The following is a 27,191-nucleotide window of genomic DNA, read 5'->3' on the forward strand; positions in this document are numbered from 1 at the left end:
TTCCCTTCCCACTGTGGGTCTCCCTACTGCTGTTATCCAGAATCTCTCTGCAAGGGCCACAATTCCAAGGTGTCAAAAAAAGAGCAGCCTATGTGGCTCCTGGAAGATTACCATCCAGGCCATTGAGGAGCCAGAAGCTATTCCAAGGCTAGGAGGTCAGGAAGGAGGGGCTATAGGGGAAGAGATGAGATGTGATTGTCAGATGATTGCAGTTCATGGCCTTATATACAGTATGTAGTACTTATAAAGAGGTGACAATAAGGGCATAGTGGCTTATTTTCCAAGAATGTATGCAAAACTCTGTCCTACATTAGGCAGAGACCTTCCAGATTCCAGTGAGAGCAGGAAATTCTCCTCCAAGGGCTCTCGATTGTCTGCAAGATGGGCGAGGATGTGATGCCATGGCATTACAAAATCACAAACACCAGGAGGGCAAAGGAGTGATGTGGCCATTAGCATCATTGGACTTAAATTAGCGTTAGGAACAAATCCAGCTATTGGGTACATACTGTGAGGGGTGTAACTCATACTTTATACTTACTGGACCTCCCCTCCAGGATCTTCAATGGAGATGTCCACGAAGAGAGTGCGTAGGGTGGGGTGAAACAAAGCGTGTAATCATGGCCCTGCCCTTCACTGCGCAATGTTGTCATTTTCTATGGGAGAGGTTGGGATCCTGGAAATTCCTGAGTCTCCCAGACATGCCGTTAGAGGAGGTGAGTATGGTATAAATTCCTGAGTCTCCCGGACATGCCGTTAGAGGTGGTGAGTATGGTATAAATTCCTGAGTCTCCCGGACATGCCGTTAGAGGAGGTGAGTATGGTATAAATTCCTGAGTCTCCTGGACATGCCCTTAGAGGAGGTGAGTATGGTATAAATTCATGAGCCTCCCGGACATGCCGTTAGAGGAGGTGAGTATGATATAAATTCCTGAGTCTCCCGGACATGCCGTTAGAGGTGGTGAGTATGGTATAAATTCATGAGTCTCCCGGGCATGCCGTTAGAGGAGGTGAGTATGGTATAAATTCCTGAGTCTCCCGGACATGCCCTTAGAGGAGGTGAGTATGGTATAAATTCATGAGCCTCCCGGACATGCCATTAGAGGAGGTGAGTATGATATAAATTCCTGAGCCTCCCGGACATGCCGTTAGAGGTGGTGAGTATGGTATAAATTCATGAGTCTCCCGGGCATGCCGTTAGAGGAGGTGAGTATGGTATAAATTCCTGAGTCTCCCGGACATGCCCTTAGAGGAGGTGAGTATGGTATAAATTCATGAGTCTCCCGGGCATGCCGTTAGAGGAGGTGAGTATGTTACAAATTCCTGAGTCTCCCAGACATGCCATTAGAGGAGGTGAGTATGGTATAAATTCATGAGTTACCCGGACATGCCGTTAGAGGATGTGAGTATGGTATAAATTCATGAGCCTCCCGGACATGCCATTAGAGGAGGTGAGTATGATATAAATTCCTGAGCCTCCCGGACATGCCGTAAGAGGTGGTGAGTATGGTATAAATTCATGAGTCTCCCGGGCATGCTGGCCGTTAGAGGAGGTGAGTATGGTATAAATTCCTGAGTCTCCCGGACATGCCGTTAGAGGAGGTGAGTATGGTATAAATTCCTGAGTCTCCCGGACATGCCGTTAGAGGAGGTGAGTATGGTATAAATTCCTGAGTCTCCCGGACATGCCGTTAGAGGAGGTGAGTATGGTATAAATTCATGAGTCTCCCGGACATGCCGTTAGAGGAGGTGAGTATGGTATAAATTCATGAGTCTCCCGGACATGCCGTTAGAGGAGGTGAGTATGGTATAAATTCCTGAGTCTCCCGGACATGCAGTTAGAGGTGGTGAGTATGGTATAAATTCATGAGTCTCCCGGGCATGCCGTTAGAGGAGGTGAGTATGGTATAAATTCATGAGCCTCCCGGATATGCCATTAGAGGAGGTGAGTATGATATAAATTCCTGAGTCTCCCGGACATGCCGTTAGAGGTGGTGAGTATGGTATAAATTCATGAGTCTCCCGGGCATGCTGGCCGTTAGAGGAGGTGAGTATGGTATAAATTCCTGAGTCTCCCGGGCATGCCGTTAGAGGAGGTGAGTATGGTATAAATTCCTGAGTCTCCCGGACATGCCGTTAGAGGAGGTGAGTATGGTATAAATTCCTGAGTCTCCCGGACATGCCGTTAGAGGAGGTGAGTATGGTATAAATTCCTGAGTCTCCCGGACATGCCGTTAGAGGAGGTGAGTATGGTATAAATTCCTGAGTCTCCCGGACATGACGTTAGAGGTGGTGAGTATGGTATAAAATGATGAAAACCGTAAGCAGTCAAAATTGCACATAACTCAAATCCGGTCCCATATGTTTTCCTCAAGACATTTGTAAAATAATGGTAACCTCCAAATAAGTACCCCTGCTTTACTGTTATAGGGCGCAGATGAAGGGAAGTATTCTGCCATCATTGTAAAATAAAAGTCTAACACACAAAGGAAACTTCATGGCAGTTGCATTCATGGCAACAAATTACTATCTTATGTTGGACAGTGCTCCGTGACAGATAAATGATTCAATGGATGTAGGGGGTGTTTATATCCTCTGTCGCCAATTTTTTTTAACATGGATAATGCAGTGTTCACTATTAGTGCTGCAATAAACAGACTCACCACCCATCCATGGACACTTCCTTTTTTACTAAGGCGTAAATCATCAGCCTTAGTGGCAATAATTTATAGCACATTGATAGGTAGAATATTGGTTCTCCCCACAAACTGTCCTGTGTGTATGTCGCAGATCCACTTTAAAATGTCAGAGGTACTGATCTAATAAATAGTTTCACACACTAGACAGGATAATGGAATGTTATTTAATGGAATTCCCTTCCCACTGTGGGTCTCCCTACTGCTGTTATCCAGAATCTCTCTGCAAGGGCCACAATTCCAAGGTGTCAAAAAAAGAGCAGCCTATGTGGCTCCTGGAAGATTACCATCCAGGCCATTGAGGAGCCAGAAGCTATTCCAAGGCTAGGAGGTCAGGAAGGAGGGGCTATAGGGGAAGAGATGAGATGTGATTGTCAGATGATTGCAGTTCATGGCCTTATATACAGTATGTAGTACTTATAAAGAGGTGACAATAAGGGCATAGTGGCTTATTTTCCAAGAATGTATGCAAAACTCTGTCCTACATTAGGCAGAGACCTTCCAGATTCCAGTGAGAGCAGGAAATTCTCCTCCAAGGGCTCTCGATTGTCTGCAAGATGGGCGAGGATGTGATGCCATGGCATTACAAAATCACAAACACCAGGAGGGCAAAGGAGTGATGTGGCCATTAGCATCATTGGACTTAAATTAGCGTTAGGAACAAATCCAGCTATTGGGTACATACTGTGAGGGGTGTAACTCATACTTTATACTTACTGGACCTCCCCTCCAGGATCTTCAATGGAGATGTCCACGAAGAGAGTGCGTAGGGTGGGGTGAAACAAAGCGTGTAATCCTGGCCCTGCCCTTCACTGCGCAATGTTGTCATTTTCTATGGGAGAGGTTGGGATCCTGGAAATTCCTGAGTCTCCCAGACATGCCGTTAGAGGAGGTGAGTATGGTATAAATTCCTGAGTCTCCCGGACATGCCGTTAGAGGTGGTGAGTATGGTATAAATTCCTGAGTCTCCCGGACATGCCGTTAGAGGAGGTGAGTATGGTATAAATTCGTGAGTCTCCTGGACATGCCCTTAGAGGAAGTGAGTATGGTATAAATTCATGAGCCTCCCGGACATGCCGTTAGAGGAGGTGAGTATGATATAAATTCCTGAGTCTCCCGGACATGCCGTTAGAGGTGGTGAGTATGGTATAAATTCATGAGTCTCCCGGGCATGCCGTTAGAGGAGGTGAGTATGGTATAAATTCCTGAGTCTCCCGGACATGCCCTTAGAGGAGGTGAGTATGGTATAAATTCATGAGCCTCCCGGACATGCCGTTAGAGGAGGTGAGTATGATATAAATTCCTGAGTCTCCTGGGCATGCCGTTAGAGGAGGTGAGTATGGTATAAATTCCTGAGTCTCCTGGACATGCCGTTAGAGGAGGTGAGTATGGTATAAATTCCTGAGTCTCCCGGACATGCCGTTAGAGGTGGTGAGTATGGTATAAATTCCTAAGTCTCCCGGACATGTCGTTAGAGGGGGTGAGTATGGTATAAATTCCTGAGTCTCCCGGACATGACGTTAGAGGAGGTGAGTATGGTATAAATTCATGAGTCTCCCGGACATGCCGTTAGAGGAGGTGAGTATGGTATAAATTCCTGAGTCTCCCGGACATGCCGTTAGAGGTGGTGAGTATGGTATAAATTCATGAGTCTCCCGGGCATGCCGTTAGAGGAGGTGAGTATGGTATAAATCCATGAGCCTCCCGGACATGCCATTAGAGGAGGTGAGTATGATATAAATTCCTGAGTCTCCCAGACATGCCATTAGAGGAGGTGAGTATGGTATAAATACATGAGTTACCCGGACATGCCGTTAGAGGATGTGAGTATGGTATAAATTCATGAGCCTCCCGGACATGCCATTAGAGGAGGTGAGTATGATACAAATTCCTCAGCCTCCCGGACATGCCGTAAGAGGTGGTGAGTATGGTATAAATTCATGAGTCTCCCGGGCATGCTGGCCGTTAGAGGAGGTGAGTATGGTATAAATTCCTGAGTCTCCCGGACATGCCGTTAGAGGAGGTGAGTATGGTATAAATTCCTGAGTCTCCCGGACATGCCGTTAGAGGAGGTGAGTATGGTATAAATTCCTGAGTCTCCCGGACATGCCGTTAGAGGAGGTGAGTATGGTATAAATTCATGAGTCTCCCGGACATGCCGTTAGAGGAGGTGAGTATGGTATAAATTCATGAGTCTCCCGGACATGCCGTTAGAGGAGGTGAGTATGGTATAAATTCCTGAGTCTCCCGGACATGCAGTTAGAGGTGGTGAGTATGGTATAAATTCATGAGTCTCCCGGGCATGCCGTTAGAGGAGGTGAGTATGGTATAAATTCATGAGCCTCCCGGACATGCCATTAGAGGAGGTGAGTATGATATAAATTCCTGAGTCTCCCGGACATGCCGTTAGAGGTGGTGAGTATGGTATAAATTCATGAGTCTCCCGGGCATGCTGGCCGTTAGAGGAGGTGAGTATGGTATAAATTCCTGAGTCTCCCGGGCATGCCGTTAGAGGAGGTGAGTATGGTATAAATTCCTGAGTCTCCCGGACATGCCGTTAGAGGAGGTGAGTATGGTATAAATTCCTGAGTCTCCCGGAAATGCCGTTAGAGGAGGTGAGTATGGTATAAATTCCTGAGTCTCCCGGACATGCCGTTAGAGGAGGTGAGTATGGTATAAATTCCTGAGTCTCCCGGACATGACGTTAGAGGTGGTGAGTATGGTATAAAATGATGAAAACCGTAAGCAGTCAAAATTGCACATAACTCAAATCCGGTCCCATATGTTTTCCTCAAGACATTTGTAAAATAATGGTAACCTCCAAATAAGTACCCCTGCTTTACTGTTATAGGGCGCAGATGAAGGGAAGTATTCTGCCATCATTGTAAAATAAAAGTCTAACACACAAAGGAAACTTCATGGCAGTTGCATTCATGGCAACAATTTACTATCTTATGTTGGACAGTGCTCCGTGACAGATAAATGATTCAATGGATGTAGGGGGTGTTTATATCCTCTGTCGCCAATTTTTTTTAACATGGATAATGCAGTGTTCACTATTAGTGCTGCAATAAACAGACTCACCACCCATCCATGGACACTTCCTTTTTTACTAAGGCGTAAATCATCAGCCTTAGTGGCAATAATTTATAGCACATTGATAGGTAGAATATTGGTTCTCCCCACAAACTGTCCTGTGTGTATGTAGCAGATCCACTTTAAAATGTCAGAGGTACTGATCTAATAAATAGTTTCAAACACTAGACAGGATAATGGAATGTTATTTAATGGAATTCCCTTCCCACTGTGGGTCTCCCTACTGCTGTTATCCAGAATCTCTCTGCAAGGGCCACAATTCCAAGGTGTCAAAAAAAGAGCAGCCTATGTGGCTCCTGGAAGATTACCATCCAGGCCATTGAGGAGCCAGAAGCTATTCCAAGGCTAGGAGGTCAGGAAGGAGGGGCTATAGGGGAAGAGATGAGATGTGATTGTCAGATGATTGCAGTTCATGGCCTTATATACAGTATGTAGTACTTATAAAGAGGTGACAATAAGGGCATAGTGGCTTATTTTCCAAGAATGTATGCAAAACTCTGTCCTACATTAGGCAGAGACCTTCCAGATTCCAGTGAGAGCAGGAAATTCTCCTCCAAGGGCTCTCGATTGTCTGCAAGATGGGCGAGGATGTGATGCCATGGCATTACAAAATCACAAACACCAGGAGGGCAAAGGAGTGATGTGGCCATTAGCATCATTGGACTTAAATTAGCGTTAGGAACAAATCCAGCTATTGGGTACATACTGTGAGGGGTGTAACTCATACTTTATACTTACTGGACCTCCCCTCCAGGATCTTCAATGGAGATGTCCACGAAGAGAGTGCGTAGGGTGGGGTGAAACAAAGCGTGTAATCATGGCCCTGCCCTTCACTGCGCAATGTTGTCATTTTCTATGGGAGAGGTTGGGATCCTGGAAATTCCTGAGTCTCCCAGACATGCCGTTAGAGGAGGTGAGTATGGTATAAATTCCTGAGTCTCCCGGACATGCCGTTAGAGGTGGTGAGTATGGTATAAATTCCTGAGTCTCCCGGACATGCCGTTAGAGGAGGTGAGTATGGTATAAATTCCTGAGTCTCCTGGACATGCCCTTAGAGGAGGTGAGTATGGTATAAATTCATGAGCCTCCCGGACATGCCGTTAGAGGAGGTGAGTATGATATAAATTCCTGAGTCTCCCGGACATGCCGTTAGAGGTGGTGAGTATGGTATAAATTCATGAGTCTCCCGGGCATGCCGTTAGAGGAGGTGAGTATGGTATAAATTCCTGAGTCTCCCGGACATGCCCTTAGAGGAGGTGAGTATGGTATAAATTCATGAGCCTCCCGGACATGCCGTTAGAGGAGGTGAGTATGATATAAATTCCTGAGTCTCCCGGGCATGCCGTTAGAGGAGGTGAGTATGGTATAAATTCCTGAGTCTCCTGGACATGCCGTTAGAGGAGGTGAGTATGGTATAAATTCCTGAGTCTCCCGGACATGCCGTTAGAGGTGGTGAGTATGGTATAAATTCCTAAGTCTCCCGGACATGTCGTTAGAGGGGGTGAGTATGGTATAAATTCCTGAGTCTCCCGGACATGACGTTAGAGGAGGTGAGTATGGTATAAATTCATGAGTCTCCCGGACATGCCGTTAGAGGAGGTGAGTATGGTATAAATTCCTGAGTCTCCCGGACATGCCGTTAGAGGTGGTGAGTATGGTATAAATTCATGAGTCTCCCGGGCATGCCGTTAGAGGAGGTGAGTATGGTATAAATTCATGAGCCTCCCGGACATGCCATTAGAGGAGGTGAGTATGATATAAATTCCTGAGCCTCCCGGACATGCCGTTAGAGGTGGTGAGTATGGTATAAATTCATGAGTCTCCCGGGCATGCCGTTAGAGGAGGTGAGTATGGTATAAATTCCTGAGTCTCCCGGACATGCCCTTAGAGGAGGTGAGTATGGTATAAATTCATGAGTCTCCCGGGCATGCCGTTAGAGGAGGTGAGTATGGTATAAATTCCTGAGTCTCCTGGACATGCCGTTAGAGGAGGTGAGTATGTTATAAATTCCTGAGTCTCCCAGACATGCCATTAGAGGAGGTGAGTATGGTATAAATTCATGAGTTACCCGGACATGCCGTTAGAGGATGTGAGTATGGTATAAATACCTGAGTCTCCCGGGCATGCAGTTAGAGGAGATGAGTATGGTATAAATTCCTGAGTCTCCCGGGCATGCCGTTAGAGGAGGTGAGTATGGTATAAATTCATGAGTTACCCGGGCATGCCGTTAGAGGAGGTGAGTATGGTATAAATTCCTGAGTCTCCCGGACATGCCGTTACAGGAGGTGAATATGGTATAAATTCATGAGTCTCCCGGACATGCCGTTAGAGGTGGTGAGTATGGTATAAATTCATGAGTCTCCAGGAAATGCCGTTAGAGGAGATGAGTATGGTCTAAATTCCTGAGTCTCCCGGACATGACGTTACAGGAAGTGAGTATGGTATAAATTCATGAGTCTCCCGGACATGCCGTTAGAGGAGGTGAGTATGGTATAAATTCATGAGTCTCCCGGACATGCCGTTAGAGGAGGTGAGTATGGTATAAATTAATGAGTTACCCGGACATGCCGTTAGAGGAGGCGAGTATGGTATAAATTCATGAGTTACCCGGGCATGCCGTTAGAGGAGGTGAGTATGGTATAAATTCATGAGTTACCCGGGCATGCCGTTAGAGGAGGTGAGTATGTTATAAATTCTTGAGTCTCCCGGGCATGCCGTTAGAGGAGGTGAGTATGGTATAAATTCCTGAGTCTCCCGGGCATGCCGTTAGAGGAGGTGAGTATGGTATAAATTCCTGAGTCTCCCGGGCATGCCGTTAGAGGAGTTGAGTATGGTATAAATTCCTGAGTCTCCCGGACATGCCGTTAGAGGAGGTGAGTATGGTATAAATTCATGAGTCTCCCGGACATGCCGTTAGAGGTGGTGAGTATGGTATAAATTCCTGAGTCTCCCGGGCATGCCGTTAGAGGAGGTGACTATGGTATAAATTCATGAGTCTCCCGGACATGCCGTTAGAAGAGGTGAGTATGGTATAAATTCATGCGTCTCCCGGGCATGCCGTTAGAGGAGGTGAGTATGGTATAAATTCATGAGTCTCCCGGACATGCCGTTAGAGGAGGTGAGTATGGTATAAATTCATGCGTCTCCCGGACATGCCGTTAGAGGAGGTGACTATGGTATAAATTCCTGAGTCTCCCGGACATGCCATTAGAGGAGGTGACTATGGTATAAATTCCTGAGTCTCCCGGACATGCCGTTAGAGGTGGTGAGTATGGTATAAATTCCTGAGTCTCCCGGAAATGCCGTTAGAGGAGGTGAGTATGGTATAAATTCCTGAGTCTCCGGGATATGACGTTAGAGGGGGTAAGTATGGTATAAATTCCTGAGTCTCCCGGACATGAAGTTAGAGGTGGTGAGTATGGTATAAATTCATGAGTCTCCCGGACATGCCGTTAGAGGAGATGAGTATGGTATAAATTCCTGAGTCTCCTGGACATGCCGTTAGAGGATGTGAGTATGGTATAAATTCCTGAGTCTCCCGGGCATGCCGTTAGAGGTGGTGAGTATGGTATAAATTCCTGAGTCTCCCGGACATGCCGTTAGAGGAGGTGAGTATGGTATAATATAAAGGCAATGTGTTTTGGCATGCAGGGGAAATACTACTTGCTTGTAATGCAGCACAGCTGCCATTTAGCTCGGATGTGCTCCCTTTCTATCTCCAAATCTGTCCACATATTTTACATTTGTCCACCGAGCTGAAACATGGTTTTGCCAATGTGCAATACTGCACCTGTTCCTTGCTGGATTTTCTCCTCTCTAAGGGCCCCATTTATTAAAGTAACTTATAACCAGCGGCATATTTTTAGTATTGCAGTGATAGGAACGAATATACCACTGGCATTCATCATTACTTACCCCTCCAGTGAGGTGCGCAGTTTGTAAAATATTGAAATCATGACTAACACCTTTAGCATAAAGGAGTTATGTATCATTGATAAATGGGGCCCATTGTACATATCTGATAACACAAATCATGCCTACCTCTTTTAATACTTGCCCTCTGAAATGTATGAACGCTAGGGATATAAGGATTGGCAGTAATAACAGAAAGAGGGCCCTGGGCCTGATTCAGAGACAGATTCTTAGCAACTGCACACGGACCAAATTCCTTATGTATTCCTGAGCATGCAATGTGGCTGCATCTATCGCTGACTTGGGTACAGCTCTCAATCAGGCCCTATGGGGGAGATGTGTCAAGGCTTGGAGAGAGATAAAGTGGTGAAGTTGGCCAAAGCAACCAATCAGCTTCTAGCTGTCATTTTTCTAGCACAGTCTGTGAAATGAGCGTTAGAAGCTGATTGGTTGCTTTGGGAAACTTACCACTTTATCTCTCTCCAAGGCAAGATACAACCCGGCCTCTGTGTCTATGACTAAGGCAGCAATGGATGTTGGTCATACACGGTCTCATTTACTAAAATAAATACAAATATGCCGTAACCAAGTGTTTCCAAAACATGATCCTCAAGGCACCCAAACAGTGCAGGATTTAAGGATATCCATGCTTAAGCACAGGTGACTTAATTATTACCTCAGTTAGATGACTTGATCGTCTGTGCTCAAGCATGGATAGCCTTAAAATCTGGACTGTTTGGAAAACCCTGCCGTAATCTATAGAAAGTAGACAGCAAATAGATTTCATTGGCCCGTTGCTAATGACACCAGTGTTTGAGCGGTGGGCAATATTCATTATGATTAAATTTGTGCTTCATAGAAGACTGATCCTCACAGCGTGCAATAGCATAAAACACATCGATGACATGACATAAACGTCAGCACAAAGTCTGCATCTGCTTTTAGATCCTTCTAGAGAGAAAAGTCTCCGACTCATTAGGTGCACTGTCTCTGGTGATGCATAGTAATATGATGTAATAAAAGATCTCACATCTAACTCATACTTGCCTACTGTCTAATATCTCTTCCCGGGAGAAGCCCAGGTAAGAGAAGCAGGAGGGTGGCGACGGGGGCAGGGCCTGATGATTTGCGTCATTAAGCCCCGCCCCTCAAGGTAAAATTGCAGCGATTGGCTAGAATTTACATAGGGGTGGGGCCAAATGACGTGATTCATGTAGAATCATGTGTTAAGCCCCGCCCCCTACACGGAGACCTGCGATCGCTGCGGGAATTCTCCTCATTCTGCCCACTTCACTAGGAAGTGAGCAGAATGAGGGAGAAATGCCTACCCTTCCGGGGGTGCGGGGGTTACCCAAAAAATCGGGAGCCTCCCCCGAAAACTGGGAGGGTAGGCATGTATGATCCAACTTGGGCCACTTAATAATGAATGAATTTGAAGGCCATTGAGCCCATCATAAGCTAATCATTACATAGACAGTCCCCGGCAGTACAGATGTAATGTGACGTTTTGGTTGGTTGATAAGAAAGATCTTCATTTTTATGCAAACCTATGAAACAGGAACCTGGGGTGGTCCTTCCAGTGTGATATCCCCATCCTCTCTCAGCCATACTTCCTTTCCTTTTACAAATGCAACTATACTAACCATTCCTTTCCATGCTAGGACAGTGCTAGAGGACTCATCTGCACCAGCCGTCCAACAATTCCTCACTGACGTCCAGAATGAGTGCATGTTGGGTCACCGATGATCGTTATTCTGGTGGCTTTAGAGTTTAAAATGTTTCAGGCTACCATGGTGGAACACAATGCCATGGCTGGGTCTGGATCTATCATGGGTTCCAAGCATGGAGTTCACACATTTCTACAAGGCTTGAAGAGGGGGATGTTACTTTGTAAACTAAATGATCACTTAATGGGGATCAGGAAAACATAAGATCACTCTTTTAGGGCTCTTCACCATTATTACAGGATTATTACATAATGACCTCTTACAGTAGCCACATGCACTTTCCACCGTCAGCAACAACTGTAATACCATTGCCTTATGCATTAATGGTTGCTTACACCTCCTATGCTGCGTATCCTCTAGATGATATAATGAACGATAACGATATCGTTCATTATATCATCCATTATATGCCCTCAACGACCAGCGATGCGAGCTCCTGCTGGTCGTTGATGATAACGCTCATCGCCTAAACCTGCTGTCCAACCTGACGATATCGTCAGGTTGTGTAGGTTCAGGGATGAGGGAGGGTGCCGGTACTGAATATATCGTTCAGTGTGTATGCCCAATGTCATTAAGGACATTGAGCACACCACTGCTAGGGACACACTACACGATATCGCTCATGGAATGGATATTCGACATTAGATTGTAAGCTCTGTAGGCCATCTATATCTTCTGTTTCATGTCATTTGTTGTATCATGATCCCTTCAATGTACAGCCCTGGGGAATATGTTGGCACTTCATAAATAAAACTACTACTACTACTACTACTACTACTATTACTACTTCAAGCCTTCTAAACAGTGGAGAAGTGGACCAGTGGAAAAGTTTCCAAAGCCACCAATCTGCTTCCAGGTAGCATTTATAAGTACATTCTATAAAATGAAAGCTAGTAGAATCTGATTAGTTGCTATGGGCAACTTCTCCTATTCTCCACTCTTTAGGAGACTTGATACATCTCCTCCTATATTTTCTACTGCATCACACTGTAAACCAATCTTGAAAAAGAAGGGTCAACACTGCAAATATTGACTATTTGCATAAACTTAATGTAATTGCCAATAAAAGCCTTTGACACTTATGAAGTGCTTGTAATTTTACTTCAGTATACCATAGTACACACTTGGGGATCCCTATAAATGCAGATAGTATTGTACGAGTTCTCCTCTCCCCAGGACTACCCATATGGCCACAATGCACTGTTATATCATTGTCATGTGACTTTTATGGCTCTTATGAGACTTGTGTACAGTTATTTCCAAAACACGGTGAAGTGTCCCATTGTTGTTTAGTGTAATTTATTGCAGCCAACAATTCAATGAACAGTACGTAACCAACAAATATCCAACCACAAGGAGGCGCTGTTTCATAAAGTCACAATAAGCAGCAACTGATGAGTGTAACTATAAATGAGTACTGTATGCAGTCCAGCATTATTAGATTGTGATCAATCAGTCTCATCTGTAGTAGTCCTATCATATAGCCCCTCTGCAAGCTTAAAGGTCACTGCCAAATAACTTACTATCTATTTAACTGTACATGTTTAATGATAATAATAATAATAATAATAATAATAATAATAATAATAATAATAATAATAATAATACTGGTCTATTGCTGTAAATGCTGCAGACACAGGCCAGGAACTGCCAGTATAAGTTGTGCTCAGTCTCTGTCCAGCCGCATGATTGGCAGACTGACAGCTGGGACTGTATCAACCAATCACAGAGCAGGAAAGTAGCTGACCAGAGTTTAATCTGTCCCCATCCCAGATGCAGCAGCTGCTAACAGCGATGGATCAGACCTCACCATTAAAAAAGAAAGAGCAAGCAAGAGGCTGTTATTATTGTTATACATGTCCTGTTAGCTAAATTAAATGATTTCAAGCTGTGTTTGCCTTTAACACAGTCCCAAATTGACAATATCCATTTGGTGTGTTATGTACTGTTAGCCTTCTGCTCGGGGTTGTTAAATCAGTCCTGTAAATGCAGACACATGTGAATTACCTTCCTAGACTGCATGGCAGCACTATAATTCATTCACATGCAGGCTGCATTACATTACATTTATCCTATAAGCATACTTGTCTACTTTTGAAAAAGCATTTCAGGGAGATTGTGAATGCACCACCTATGAGTGTGGTGGTAAAGTGGGCGTGTACTGCTACATCTGAGAGGCGTGTCATACATGTGATAGGCGTGTACTGCTACTTCTGAGAGGCGTGTAGTACATGTGATAGGCGTGTACTGCTACATCTGAGAGGCGTGTCATACATGTGATAGGTGTGTACTGCTACATCTGAGAGGCGTGTCATACATGTGATAGGCGTGTACTGCTACATCTGAGGGGCGTGTCATACATGTGATAGGCGTGTACTGCTACATCTGAGGGGCGTGTAGTACTTGTGATAGGCGTGTACTGCTACATCTGAGAGGCATGTCATACATGTGATAGGCATGTACTGCTACATCTGAGAGGCATGTCATACATGTGATAGGCATGTACTGCTACATCTGAGGGGCGTGTCATACATGTGATAGGCGTGTACTGCTACATCTGAGGGGCGTGTGAGAATACTGACTTACACACATATGTAAATGAACCCCAAAGCAGTTAGTAAGATCTATTTGTTAATGAAAACACAGTGATACTTTCCAGAGCTGCTCATGTATTGTGTTTTAAAAGGGGTACTATATAGGTGGCCAATAGAAACCTTGTATGAAAATGTATGTAGCCATAGGGGTCATTGTGCCTTATAAACACTGCAGGGAACCGACACTGATTATACCAATTATAACATGTGAATGTATATATCTCTGATTGATTTCTTTCCCCAAGTATATAACAGCTACATAATGGGGATAAGGTGCAATCAGGGAGATTTTGAAGACTCTTCAAGGAGTCAGGGAGATTGCTACTATTTCATGGGTCTCCCTGAGTTGGAAAGTATGCCTATAGGGTATGTATGTGAACCAATATATAGTGTAGCCACTGTCATGCATCATATGCAATTTATTTTTGTCTATGCCGACGTGGCTGATCTGGTAATCCTACTGATTACTTATATAAAAGGGATAGTTGATATATTTGCTCTTTTTCAGCAGAAAGTAGAAGGTGGTGGCTTTAGATCTTCTGTCATAAAAGCTGACTCTGAGGGTACTCACATTAGATCCACCATATGGCTAAAAAATGCTATGCCAAGACATGACTGCAGGCACTAATATTACTGGGGGTGCTCTAGTACCCACAGCGCTCTCACAGTTGGATCCTGAGTCTGCCCCCATTGACTTTTGGAGGGATGAAGCTCTTTGTAATCAAACTCACGGCCCCATTTAATGATACATAACTCTTTTAGCACTCGCTAAAGGGGTTATGCCATCCTTTCAATATTTAACAAACAGGGGTAATCTAAGCTTATCGCTGCTTGTTGCAGCATCGCTCTCACCATCAGATGGCAAGAGTAATATGGCCCCCATTGCTGGCAATGGGGACCCAGCAGTAGCCCTTTCGGCTTCAGCAAAGCCTTTCACTGACTGTCGCACATGTGCATGACATAGAAGTCCATCCCTGGCAGCGATAGGCTGCCAGCAGCTGAGAGCATCCCGCTGACAAGGAGGACGTTGCTGGACCTCAGCGGGGCAGTAAGTAATGATGAATACCAGTGGTATATTCATTTGTATCACTGTGATGCTAAACAAAATATGCCGCTGTTGTTTAGGTTCATTAATAAATAGGGAAGTAACACCTATGAGTGCAGCGGTAAAGTGGGCGTGTGCTGCTACATCTGAGGGACGTGTCATACATGTGATAGGCGTGTACTGCTACATCTGAGGGGCGTGTCATAAACCTGACTTACATCCAAATGTAAATGAGCCCTAAAGCAGTTAGTAAGATCTGATTGGTGATGAAAACACACTGATACTTTCAGAAAATGCATGTACCCATAGGGATCATTGTGCCTTAAGCCCAATTCAGGGAAATTATACTAATGATCCCATTAGAATGTATATATCTCTTTTTTTAATATAACAGCTACATAATGGGGGTAAGGTGGAATCAGGGAGATTGCTGGACTTTTCTGGGAGACAGGGAGGCTGTTACTATGTCAGGGAGTCTCCCTGACAATGAGGGAGAGATGCCAAGCATGCCTCAGTGTTAGCTGTGATTAGTTAAAGCAGGAAAGAGCTTTTATAGGAGAGTTATGACATCTTTCTTATAACATGTTTAATATGTAAAATATTTATTTTTTTAAATGTGAGTCACAGTGAGCACTTACCCTCTCGCCCGGGTCTCCAGGTGGTCCAGGAGGACCCAAAGGTCCAGCTGATCCCGGTTCTCCCTAGATAAGGGACATACAGATATATATTAGAGAATGACACATGTTAAATGTCCAGAAAACTGAGGACAAACCTTGAAAAGGCAACTTGATAACATTTACACACAGGCACATGTAACCATTCCAAGTTTCCACACAATTTTAAATATTTGAACTTTGTGGGTGGTTTCTAAAAAGCCAATATTAAAACATCTTAATTCTCCTACTTTCCTCAACTTTCTGTCAATAGGGAACTAAAAATGTTTCCCCCCCTTCCCCCATACATAATAACATTTGTGAACTATTGTTGTGAACCTTTTTTCTGTTGCTGTCAGATGGTACAGCACAAATATTTTAAAATTCTTTCTAGGGGGTATATTTAGCAAACATTGATTTTAATCGATTTACATTCAAGATCGATCAACATCAATTTTGTGTTTCTGGGGCTAAATCGCAGGTTTACTAATACTTAAATAACAAAATAATTGGCTGTTAGTAAATGTGTGATTTTGATCGATTTTAAATCAATAAAAATGTATTAAAATTGACCTTTAGTAAATATACCCCTAATTATCTACTGATGACCTGGAATTTTCAGCTGAGGTGTATAGGTTCTGTTTTGAGAAGATAGAAGTCTTTGCTCTTATGGTGCATACACATGGGACGTCCGTCAGCGATAACGATCTCCCGGGTGTGCTGGATGGTTGATATCGATCATCCAGCACACCACCAACCCACTAACGATGGCCAACGACCCACGATCAACGATCGCAAGTCCCTATAGTAACCTGGTCGATATCGTCCAGGTTGGCCTGCATGCACATGCGATGGACGATATCATTATCGTCTATGCGTGCCCGTGCATCGCAGGTCTTTGGTGGGTTGGAAGGGACCAAAAAATGCACAATATGAACGATAATGATAAAGTTCATAACGAGCATTTTAATCATCCCGTGTGTACGCACCATTACTCTTCCCCCACACCTTTCCTTTGCAATACAATAAAACTGCCAAAGCAGCCAGGATTGCCATTTCTTTTTTTCACTTTGTTGCAATATATAGTTGCAATTTGCAACAGTTCTAGGTACACAGTGATGTTAAAACTCTGGATCTGATTCTTATGCAGGCCATACATCAGCGTTGCAATTACCCGAACCCCCACACCGATCCGCCAGCCAGCGATCAAAACCGGCAGGCATTCATGATAGGTGATCTGTTGGGGAATCGCGGAAATTCTGTATGTTAAAAATCAGTGATTTGCCGGTTTCCGATAATTTTCTGGTCGAGATTGGCAAATCAGAGAAATCCAACATTTTGGATTTCCCTGATCCCCTGAGCCATGTGTTGGGGGATTGGGGGAATTGGAATTAGTCACAGATGCATGGGCCCCATAAGTTGGGAGCAAAGCGAGATAAGCCAGTAATGTTGCACCAGGGCAAACCATGCTGCAATGTAAGGGGTGCAAATACATTTATTATTTTTGCATGCAGACTAAATTCTGGCTGTTTTGCATACAGCCCTCAAATGCTGGACAGCTTGATTTTTACACTGCAATATAGATGTGAGTTAGGACACACCCCTCCCAAATCTAAATCTCTCTGCACATTATACATCTGCCCCACCCGCAGTGCAATATGGTTTTACCAGGGTGCAAATTAACTTTTTCTGCTTTGTCTCAATTATGAATCAGCCCCATTGAGTTTAACCACTTGCCTGACATTGACGCATGAGATGCAACTACGCCAGGCTGGGTTTTCCCCTAACAAGGACCTTCTGATGCGACTGTGTCAGGTGAGCCTGCCGGCGGCTGCTGTAAGCTACTCTTCCAGCAGCTCCCGAGCTCAGCCCATCCAACCAGCCCCTCGGTTGCCTCGGCTTCCTCTTTCTTCCAGACGGGCTACAGTAGGGGGCAACCGTAAATGGATCGCCCACCCGTGGCTGCAGGAAGACAGTCTTCCTGCAGCCCGGGCTAAGGAAAGCTGCATCCTAACAGGCTCGCCCACCAGACTGGGCTAACTGCATTGCTGCCGACCCTCCTACCCCTGTGTTCTCCCCCTCCCAGCCAGGAGTAGATACAGTACAAGATAAGTGCATGTAAATTGATGCAAAAATAGAAATCACTGTAACAAATAACAATTTACATAGTTTTATTTTTATGTGCAATTTAGGTTGTACTACCCAGCACTCTATTTTGTAACTATTCTTGTCCAATTTAAATGCATCTGACACATAGCAACATTGAACATTTATATTCATCTGAATAAGCAGATTAAAAAATGCAGTGAAATGCAGATAAGAAGAGTTGCAACATGGACTTGGCTTGAACAAGACAAGAAATTCCTAATTTGTTACAGATGGCTGGGGTCTGTCTGGAGACAATACCCCACCTCTTAAAGGTGCATGGAGTTATGGAGTTTGTCTGGAGACAACAAGCCACCTGCTATAGATGCATGTTTAAAAAATGCCTATTGACCACAAATGCAAAAACATCTAAAGGCAAATTAAACACACTCATAAGTGCAATGGACGTTTACATGCACTTTTACTTGATATGCGTTAAAGAGCATTGATTCTAGTTATTATCTTCTAGGAGGTGCTAGTTAAATGTTAAGTAGAATCTGATTGGTTGCTGTGGGCAACATATCTTCTAAAACTCACTTCTAAAAACTCTCACTTCAGTAAATGTACCCCTTATTATGAATTTGAGGATATGTTAGAAATTCAATTTGATTGGGCATCTCTTTTATAATAATTTGTTCATATACAGCTGATTAATGGGGAGATTTATCAACTATTCTAAATAGGACTTGGAGGCTTTCCCACAGCAACCAATAAGATCCTAGCTATCATTTATCTAGTACATTCTAAATAATGACAGCTACAATCTGATAGGTTGCTATGGGTAACACTTCCATTCATCCTCTTGAGAAGGTTTGATAAATCTGCCCCTAGTAAAGCAGTACACTGAGAGAACAAGCAATGTGATTCCTCTCCACTGAGCATCTAACATCCCCAGTACTATAGATGTTATTACATTTTTAAATATGTTTGAATATACGTATTGCAGGATAGTATTTCTCAAGAATAAGGACACATATTTGCATGCAAATTCTAAAATGTAAATGTTCTATGTGGACATTTCTCATGCCCTGGTGAATTCATTATGCGCTGCAGGGTATTTTATTTTACTTACGGCGTATCCAGGAGATCCTGTTGGGCCCTCGATCTGTGTGCCCTGTAATAGTCATAAAACCATTTCAATATAAGGTACATTTATCTATGCAGTCATATTGCCTCTGCTGCACCTCTGCTCACCGGTTCTATTATTGCTGGCTCTCCTTTCTCTCCCTTTAGGCTCTGACCTTCCTAGAATGGAAACAGAAGTTAAAGAGGACAAGGCAAATAACACATGACAATCTATAAATGTATATATGCAGTGATGGTCTTATACAGGGGAGCTTGGGGTTGAATGGCTGAAGTGCACATTGTATTTTGGTGCATGATTTGTAACAGAGAGATGGAGTTGATTCCTTGGCTTATCTGACTGTCTTCTTTGGAAAGAGAGAGATCAATGTTGTGCTTGCCCGATCTAAAAATAACCAAACGCTGCACGTACAGTATAAGTTAGAACATTGCTCTGATGAGATAGTGAAACTTCTATGCACACTGTAAATCGGTTTCATGATTTTTAAAGGATGTCAACAGCCAAAAGTTACCAACATCCTTGTACTCCCAGCTAGCAGAATGGTGCATATGTCAGGTATTGCAGTTTAGGATTAGTCGCAGTTATCCAGCCAGGAATAGGGTCCTAGCTCTGTGGCAACAACAATGGTTGAGATGCTATCAACACCAGGGGGTAAATTTACTAACATGGGAGTTCTATTAAGAAGTGATGTTGCCCATAGCAACCAATCAGATTCCAGGTATTATCTTCAAGAAGGTGCTAGATAAATGAGAAGTAGAATCTGATTGGTTGCTAATACTATGGGCAGCATCACTTCTTAAATAGAACTCCCATCTTAGTAAATTTACTCCCAGGAATCTACCACAGTGTTATTATACTTTTCTTATCTGTTGTTGGGGCAGAGAGAAGATTGGATGCAGCTCTGGATGGGTACTTGTAGATTTTTGCCATGAGCCCACATAATTCTGCTACCTGGGAGGATGGGCAGTGGTGACTGAAAACATTGTGAGTGACCATACCCTCTAAGGATGTCTACTGAAATAAAATATTAGTTACTGTATATAATTATCATCACATCTAGTATTATTAAAATTAAAGATTCTGCTTATAGTATTTTTATTGGCTGCCCTGGCAGCATGGACGACCAATTGCAATACAGTAAGAAAGGCTGTGTGCCAATCAGTGCGCAGCAATAATGATTGCATCATCACATTGCACGATTTGCAGGGTCATCTAAACTGTAACTCTTTTTAACTTCATGATTAGAGATCGGTGGAATTTATGAAAACTTTTTTGGAATCAAGTCTTGCGGTAGAACTGTGCAGATGTGCCACGTTCTATGGATACAGCCTTTGAGTTCTGCTCTTGTATTGCCATGCCATTGACTGGCATTCAGCACTGTGTTTATAAATTAGCCTTTGGCTTTGGCAGAATGTATAGTCCATGAACAGAGCTGGGACAGCGACTGACAACCGGGTTTGCTGTGTGGTGAGGTTGGTGTCATACTGAGGAAATTGATGCATCACACAAGCGAAATGTGCAAACAAAATAGACAAAACAGCTTCCTGATCTGTAATAATCGCATAGTATGAAAACATGTTATTTCACTGATTAAACAATTATGTATATATAAAATATATATTGGTGGATCCAAAAAAATGGCTATTTTTTACCCCAGTCGATTTAAATAGTAAGGTACTGTATTAAGAAATAAAAGGTGATATATGGAAGGGATAGGCAATTTTTTGTAATTAGACCCCAATAATAATTGGCCAAAAATAATAAAAACACATTTTTACTTCAGATTCTGCCTCTTTGGTGTCCACTTCTCCACGCTCTACAGGGCCATATCTCTCCCGCCTCTCCTCATCATCCTCATCATCGTACTCCTTCAAGTCATAGTCCCCTTCTTTTCTGTCATCTTCTTCCTCGGGTACATACTCTTCGATCAACTCCTGTGTAGGGCAGTGATTGAACTGTTATAACTGTGTGTGTATGTAATATATATGTGTATGGAGGCTGGGCTGTGTTACGTACCACATAGTCTGTGGCATTGCTGCTAACATTCACTGTTGACACTGTGATGTCTTCTTCAGGGGATGGTGTGTAGTAGTAGTCTGGGAAGTCATATTCTGAGTAAAGTGGGTCGTCTGTAGGACGTGCCTTTCTTTCCTTGGTGATATAATGAACATAGTAAGTTAGTATTATTAAATAAGGGACAGTGAAGGCTGAGCAATTTCCTGAAGGAGCACTGAGGGCATCTCAAGGGTAACTCTTGTAAAAATTATTATACATGGGAACTGGCCACAACAGCTAATGGGATATAGAAACTAGCTAGTCTTAATGATATGAGCCCCCAAAAATAAAATTTGCACTTAGACTGTATTATTATTATCAATCCAGCGTACTCTTGAAAACCGGGCATATACCCAGCTCCTAGGCAATGTTTTTCTTTCCGGTGAGGAGTTTTGTTAATATGCAAGCGAAGGGTTACCAGAGAAGAACCCTAATGATCCCTCTCCATAAAACAGCAAACACATGGTCTATAGACTGCAATGGCCAATACTATCGACAGATGGTGCTAGCTAATCTGGACAAGATCTAAAAAGCCAACATTTTCTGGGCCTAGTAAAAAGGGGCCAGATACACTGAGAATAAGGCGGACTGAGATCTGCATTGTTATTTAGAAGGTGATCTTTGATATCTCCTACATTAGGATATTCTTAACTAACGCTGATATCTAAATCATGTGGAAACAGATGTAAGGTGAAAGGTGCTTGATTAAATAACTTAATCACCCTGTCCAGATGGGAATATGAAAAATGGCCCATGCTTCCTGACAAGATCCTATATCCTAATGATCCTGCCCAGATGGAAATATGAGAAATGAGCCATGCTTCTTGCCAGATCATATAAAGTACCTGTCCAGATGGTCATATGAGAAATGGCCCATGATTCCTGCCCAGATCCTATAACCTATTGGTCCTGCCTAGGTGAACATATGAGAAATGTTCCATGCTTTCTGCCCAAATCTTAGAATCTAATGACCCTTCCCATATGGACATATAAGAAATGTCTCATGCTTTGAAAATTCAGTATTATTTTTTTGGAATGCCACATACTGTGACATCATTAGGCCAGTTTAGTTGAAGATTACCAAATTGTGCTGACAATATGAGTGCTGCCAGGGCTAACTCTATATTCTACTACAAGCACTACTATAAATATGTTCCAACCATCCACTAGACTTTTAGCTAGAACCAGAGCAGAGCAATCTCAGTGCTTGGAGACAATAATAGAATTTTTAAAGTTGATTTAGTTCATACTCTCCCATGTCTCTGTCCACTCTGCTGGAGAAACTAGATCCTATAATCAATGACCGGTACTTGTAACCCCATTGTAGATGGAATAGCTCCCATAGCTCTCTCCCATCATCATCAACGTGTCACTGTGAGAGGTGAGAACTGTGATTTCAGCCAGTCCACCGGATTCCATTCACTTTAAAGCTCGGTCATATGATGATTAATTGAATGTTACTAAGATTATTTTCTTTCTATTTCGAACTTGTCATTACTTCAGTGGAAAATGTGCACCAGCCTGTTACTATCAAGTTTCCCAGAGAGTCCATACTGAGATGCCCTTGGTTATTTCCTTGCTGAAATGGCTCAGCCCATAGTACAAGTTACAGACACATCAATGGATGAGTGGTGAGATGAGATGGATTTTGGCGGATGACATGGGAATTCTCATGCTTCTTTACAGTAGTTAGTGCCAGTATGGGAATGTGGAAAACAGATGTCAAGCATTTTGAAAAAAAGCAGTGTTATAAGTCTCATTTGGCAAAAGCTGTGAAAACAAAATCACTGATTGGTCAGTTCCATCCAGATACCCCAGATTAACCCTCAAAGATGACCCACTGTACGAATCGTGAGAGAAAAGAGGCTGCACCTTGATCAGTGATAATTTTGGCTTATTTTAGCCCAACTAAATTACAGAAATCGTTGTCCTTCATCTTGCACTGAAGAGCTTTAAAAAGGACACATAAGGATTGATTTGCAAGTTCCCTCTACAGTTAATAAAGAATAATTTTGTGGGTGGTGTGCACTCTATTGCTCTGTGTACACAATGTATTAGAAATAAATATTAGCTACATACAGTAATTTCTCTATGTTTCCTGTATTTCTTAATGTTTTTCTACACAAGGCTCCCAAGTGCCATTATTGACCATCAAAACCATGTGTCTGCCATGCATGAGAATACTCACTTGAGTGTTCTCATGCCGGGTATTTAAAGCCACATTACTGTTACAGTTATCACATATTGTAGCTAGCACTTTTTCTGTTGTAAACTACAAGGGTTTTAGAAGGTCCCTGGCAATTTTTCATACCATAGATTGCACCATAGGGTACGTTACTTCCTATAAGACCAAACAACAGTATGATGATGTCACCACTGTAATATTATAACAGATGAAGTCACAGATTATAACGTCATAATTAAAAAAAAAACAACAACTGGTATAACCACCGTCTGATATCAGGATGTTTCAGTGGATGAAGTTAGTATTGGATGAGGTGAAATGGAGAATATACTGATGATGTCATAGTGTTAATGATTAATAAAAGCCGTGGTCATATCGCCCATTCAGGACACCTGAACGGACTGTAGCAGCAGGCTCCAAACACTGACAAGCATACCAGGGGTACGGTCACCATAAGGAGAGAGACCGTCTCTGTAACGGATGAGGTAGTAAATCCTTGTGTTGGGCTAATGACAGTACTGGGCATTGGCTGTGTCTGCTCAGCTACAGATTTTTTCTTCTTCTTTTTGCCCTTTCTATCCTTCTTTTTACCTTTCCTGCCCTTTTTTCCAGGGGCAGATTCCTGGACACTCTGTGGGGCCAAGAGAAGCATCAGCGAGAGCAATGAAGAAACCACTTGTAAGAGAAAGAGAGTTATACACCAAATTATATATCCTGCAAGCAGAGTACTGTGAAGGAGAGGACAGCCAATCAACCAACCATGGGAGCTGTAGCAAAAAGTAAAGAAAAGTTATACAAAGCTTACATTCTGACTTCCTGGCTGCACCCTCCCGGAGTGGGTTTGTACAGCCAAGAGGGTGGTGCTGGTGGAATGGCGTCATTGGTGTATTATCGTGGCTTCGCTATACATGGTCAAAATGAATTGCATGATAAAGCTGCCCAGGACTTCCACTTCACTCGGGAAGTAGGAAGGGACGGATAGTGGGGTACTGATCCTGGGGGACTTCCCTATACTTACCCAGAGTCTTGAGAAACCAGCAAAGTTTTGGTAGTCTCACGAATAATCCAGGAGACTAGGCAAGTATGATACAAAGTGCTTATTGAGCAATAGGCAGAGTTATAGGAAAAGTCTATAAAACAGTAATTCAAGGAAAGATTAGTAGTAGTTATGTGGAGTAAAAGATGAATTATAGGGAGGTTATATGAAGTAATAGGAGGAGTTATAGGAAGAGGTTATATGGAGTAATAGGAGGAGTATAGTTAGAGGTTATATGGAGTAATAGGATATATAGTGAGAGGTTATATGGAGTAATAGGAGGAGATATAGGGAGAGGTTATATGGAGTAAAAGGAGGATATATAGGGAGAGGTTATATTGGGTAATATGAGGAGCTATAGTTAGAGGTTATATGGAGTAATAGGAGGAGATATAGGGAGAGGTTATGTGGAGTAATGGGAGGTGGTATAGGGAGAGGTTATATGGAGTAATAGGAGGAGCTATAGTTAGAGGTTATATGGAGTAATAGGAGGAGATATAGGAAGAGGTTATATGGAGTAATAGGAAGAGGTATAGGGAGAGGTTATATGATAGTAACATGATGAGTTATAGGGAGAGGTTTTATGGAGTATTAGGAGGTTACCTGTCTCCCAGCGTTGGGAAAATGACAGGCGTCTAGACATAGACGCCTGTCATTTAACTCACGCCGGAATAAATCAGTCGGGAAGCCGGCTGTCGGGATCACGTCAACCGGTTTCCCAATTGCATACCGGTATAGGGAGGGGTTACATGGAATAATAGGAGGAGGTATAGGGAGAGGTTATATGGAGTAATAGGAGGAGATATAGGAAGAGGTTATATGGAGTAATAGGAGGAGATATAGGGAGAGGTTATATTGAGTAATAGGAGGAGAAATAGGAAGAGGTTATATGGAGTAATAGGAGATATAGGGAGAGGTTATATGGAGTAATAGGAGGAGATATAGGGAGAGGTTATATGGAGTAATAGGAGGAGATATAGAGAGAGGTTATATGGAGTAATAGGAGGAGATATAGGGAGAGGTTATATGGAGTAATAGGAGGAGGTATAGGAAGAGGTTATATGGAGTAATAGGAGGAGTTATAGGGAGAGGTTATATGGAGTAATAGGAGAAGATAAAGGGATAGGTTATATGGAGAAATAGGATGAGTTATAGAGAGACTATATGGAGTAATAGGAGGAGGTATAGGGAGAGGTTATATTGAGTAATAGGATGTGTTATAGAGAGACTAGGTGGAGTAAAAGGAGGAGCTATAGGGAGGGGTTACATGGAGTAATAGGAGGAGTTATAGGAAGAAGTTATATGGAGTAATAGGAGAAGATATAGGTAGAAGTTATATGGAGTAATAGGAGGGTATGTAAGGAGAGTTTATATGGAGTAAAATGAGATCTAGGGAGAGGTTATATGGAGTAACAGGAGGTGATATAGGAGAGGTTATATGAAGTAATAGTATGAGTTATAGAGAGACTATATGGAGTAATAGGAGGAGTTATAGGGAGAGGTTATATGGAGTAATAGGAGAAGATAAAGGGAGAGGTTATATGGAGAAATAGGATGAGTTATAGAGAGACTATATGGAGTAATAGGAGGAGGTATAGGGAGAGGTTATTGGAGTAATAGTAGGAGTTATAGGGAGAGGTTATATGGAGTAATAGGAGATATACGGTAGGGATGGGATATATGGACTAATAGGAGGAGATATAGGAAGAGGGTATATGGAGTAATAGAATGAGATATAGGAAGAGGTTATATGAAGTAATAGTAGGAGATATAAGAAAAGGTTATGTGGAGTAAAAGGAGGAGATCTTAGGAGAGGTTATATGGAGCAATAAGGGGAGATACAGTATAGTGAGATGTTATATGGAGTAATAGGAAGAGATATAGGGAGAGCTTATGTAGAGTAATATGATGAGATATATTGAGAGGTTATATGGAGTGATAAGAGGATATATTGGGTTATATGGAGTAATATAAGAGGAGATGTAGAATTAGGTCATTGGTGTAATATTAAGAGCTATAGGGAGAGGTTATATTGAGTATTAGGAAAAGTTATAGGGAGAGGTCATTTGGAGTATTAGATGTTATCTGGAGAGTATATATTGAGTATTAGGAGGAGCTATGGTAATATGATTTAAGCTTTCGGGTATATTTTATCAAAGTTAAATTTAGATTTTTGTGTGATCTTCCAATCGATTTTGCATTTGCAGATTTACTAAAGGAAAATTAGAATGAAATTGAACATAAATCCGAATCCCAGTCAAATTTAAATATCGGCAAAACATCGGTATGTCTACACAGACCAACATAGAAACATCTTATTTACTAATAGGCTATTTTAGCATGAGCAGGTGTGAATTATGCATGCACAGATCAGTGAGATCCATGTATGCTTCTTTGTGTAAAATTGTGGCAAAGTGTTACATTTTATAATTTCATGAAAAAATTATGTGGGGCCCTCCCCTAAAAGGACAACCTGCACTGGACTTTTCTGTGCCCATCCTGGTTGTGAAAATACGAGGGACAAAAGACAGGGGTCCCCCGTATTTTACACAACCAGCACCAAACTCTTTCTAGTGGGGGTGTAATGCCACAACCGTGGTAACCTTTCACCGGGTCCCCGGCCAAAGCATTATACCTGACCTCTAGTCTGTCCTGGCTAGGGATTCCTGGGGAGGTGGGGACCCTCCCAATAAAGAGGTTCCCCCTCTCCAGGGCACCCCAGGCCTGTGCTGATAGTTCAGGGCTATCCCCGGCACCCATGGCCGGTGGGTGCTGGGTTTATTGTGCATAAAAATTGAATAAATAACATTGGCCCTCATTCAGAGCCGTGCGCTCTGAGCAGAGCGCACGGCTCTGAATGAGGGCCGCCCTCCATAAAAATGGAGCGTCCTCCTGGACGCTCGTATAGCTGTGGGTCACCACCCACAGCCTATACGAGCGTGCAGTTTGATGGTCGCGATGGT

At 43.0% G+C, this 27,191-nt stretch overlaps 1 protein-coding gene across 2 annotated transcripts in view; it reads right to left on the reverse strand.

Moving 5' to 3' along the window:
* Positions 1-27,191, reverse strand: part of COL5A3 (collagen type V alpha 3 chain) — a 348,363-nt gene that overhangs the window by 100,975 nt on the left and 220,197 nt on the right. Inside the window, exons 6-11 of one of the 2 annotated variants that reach the window (XM_088479875.1) lie at positions 23,629-23,823; positions 20,969-21,103; positions 20,731-20,886; positions 19,063-19,113; positions 18,941-18,982; positions 15,709-15,771 (exon numbers count right to left, since the gene is read on the reverse strand). In XM_088479875.1, the coding sequence (XP_088336001.1) occupies positions 15,709-15,771; positions 18,941-18,982; positions 19,063-19,113; positions 20,731-20,886; positions 20,969-21,103; positions 23,629-23,823 (642 nt within the window). The remainder of the gene's footprint in view (positions 1-15,708; positions 15,772-18,940; positions 18,983-19,062; positions 19,114-20,730; positions 20,887-20,968; positions 21,104-23,628; positions 23,824-27,191) is intronic. The other variant, XM_088479876.1, reaches the window with a different exon arrangement.

The sequence above is a fragment of the Taudactylus pleione genome, unplaced genomic scaffold (assembly GCF_031769625.1).
Source record: "Taudactylus pleione unplaced genomic scaffold, aTauple2 ptg000248l, whole genome shotgun sequence".
Taxonomy (NCBI): domain Eukaryota; kingdom Metazoa; phylum Chordata; class Amphibia; order Anura; family Myobatrachidae; genus Taudactylus; species Taudactylus pleione.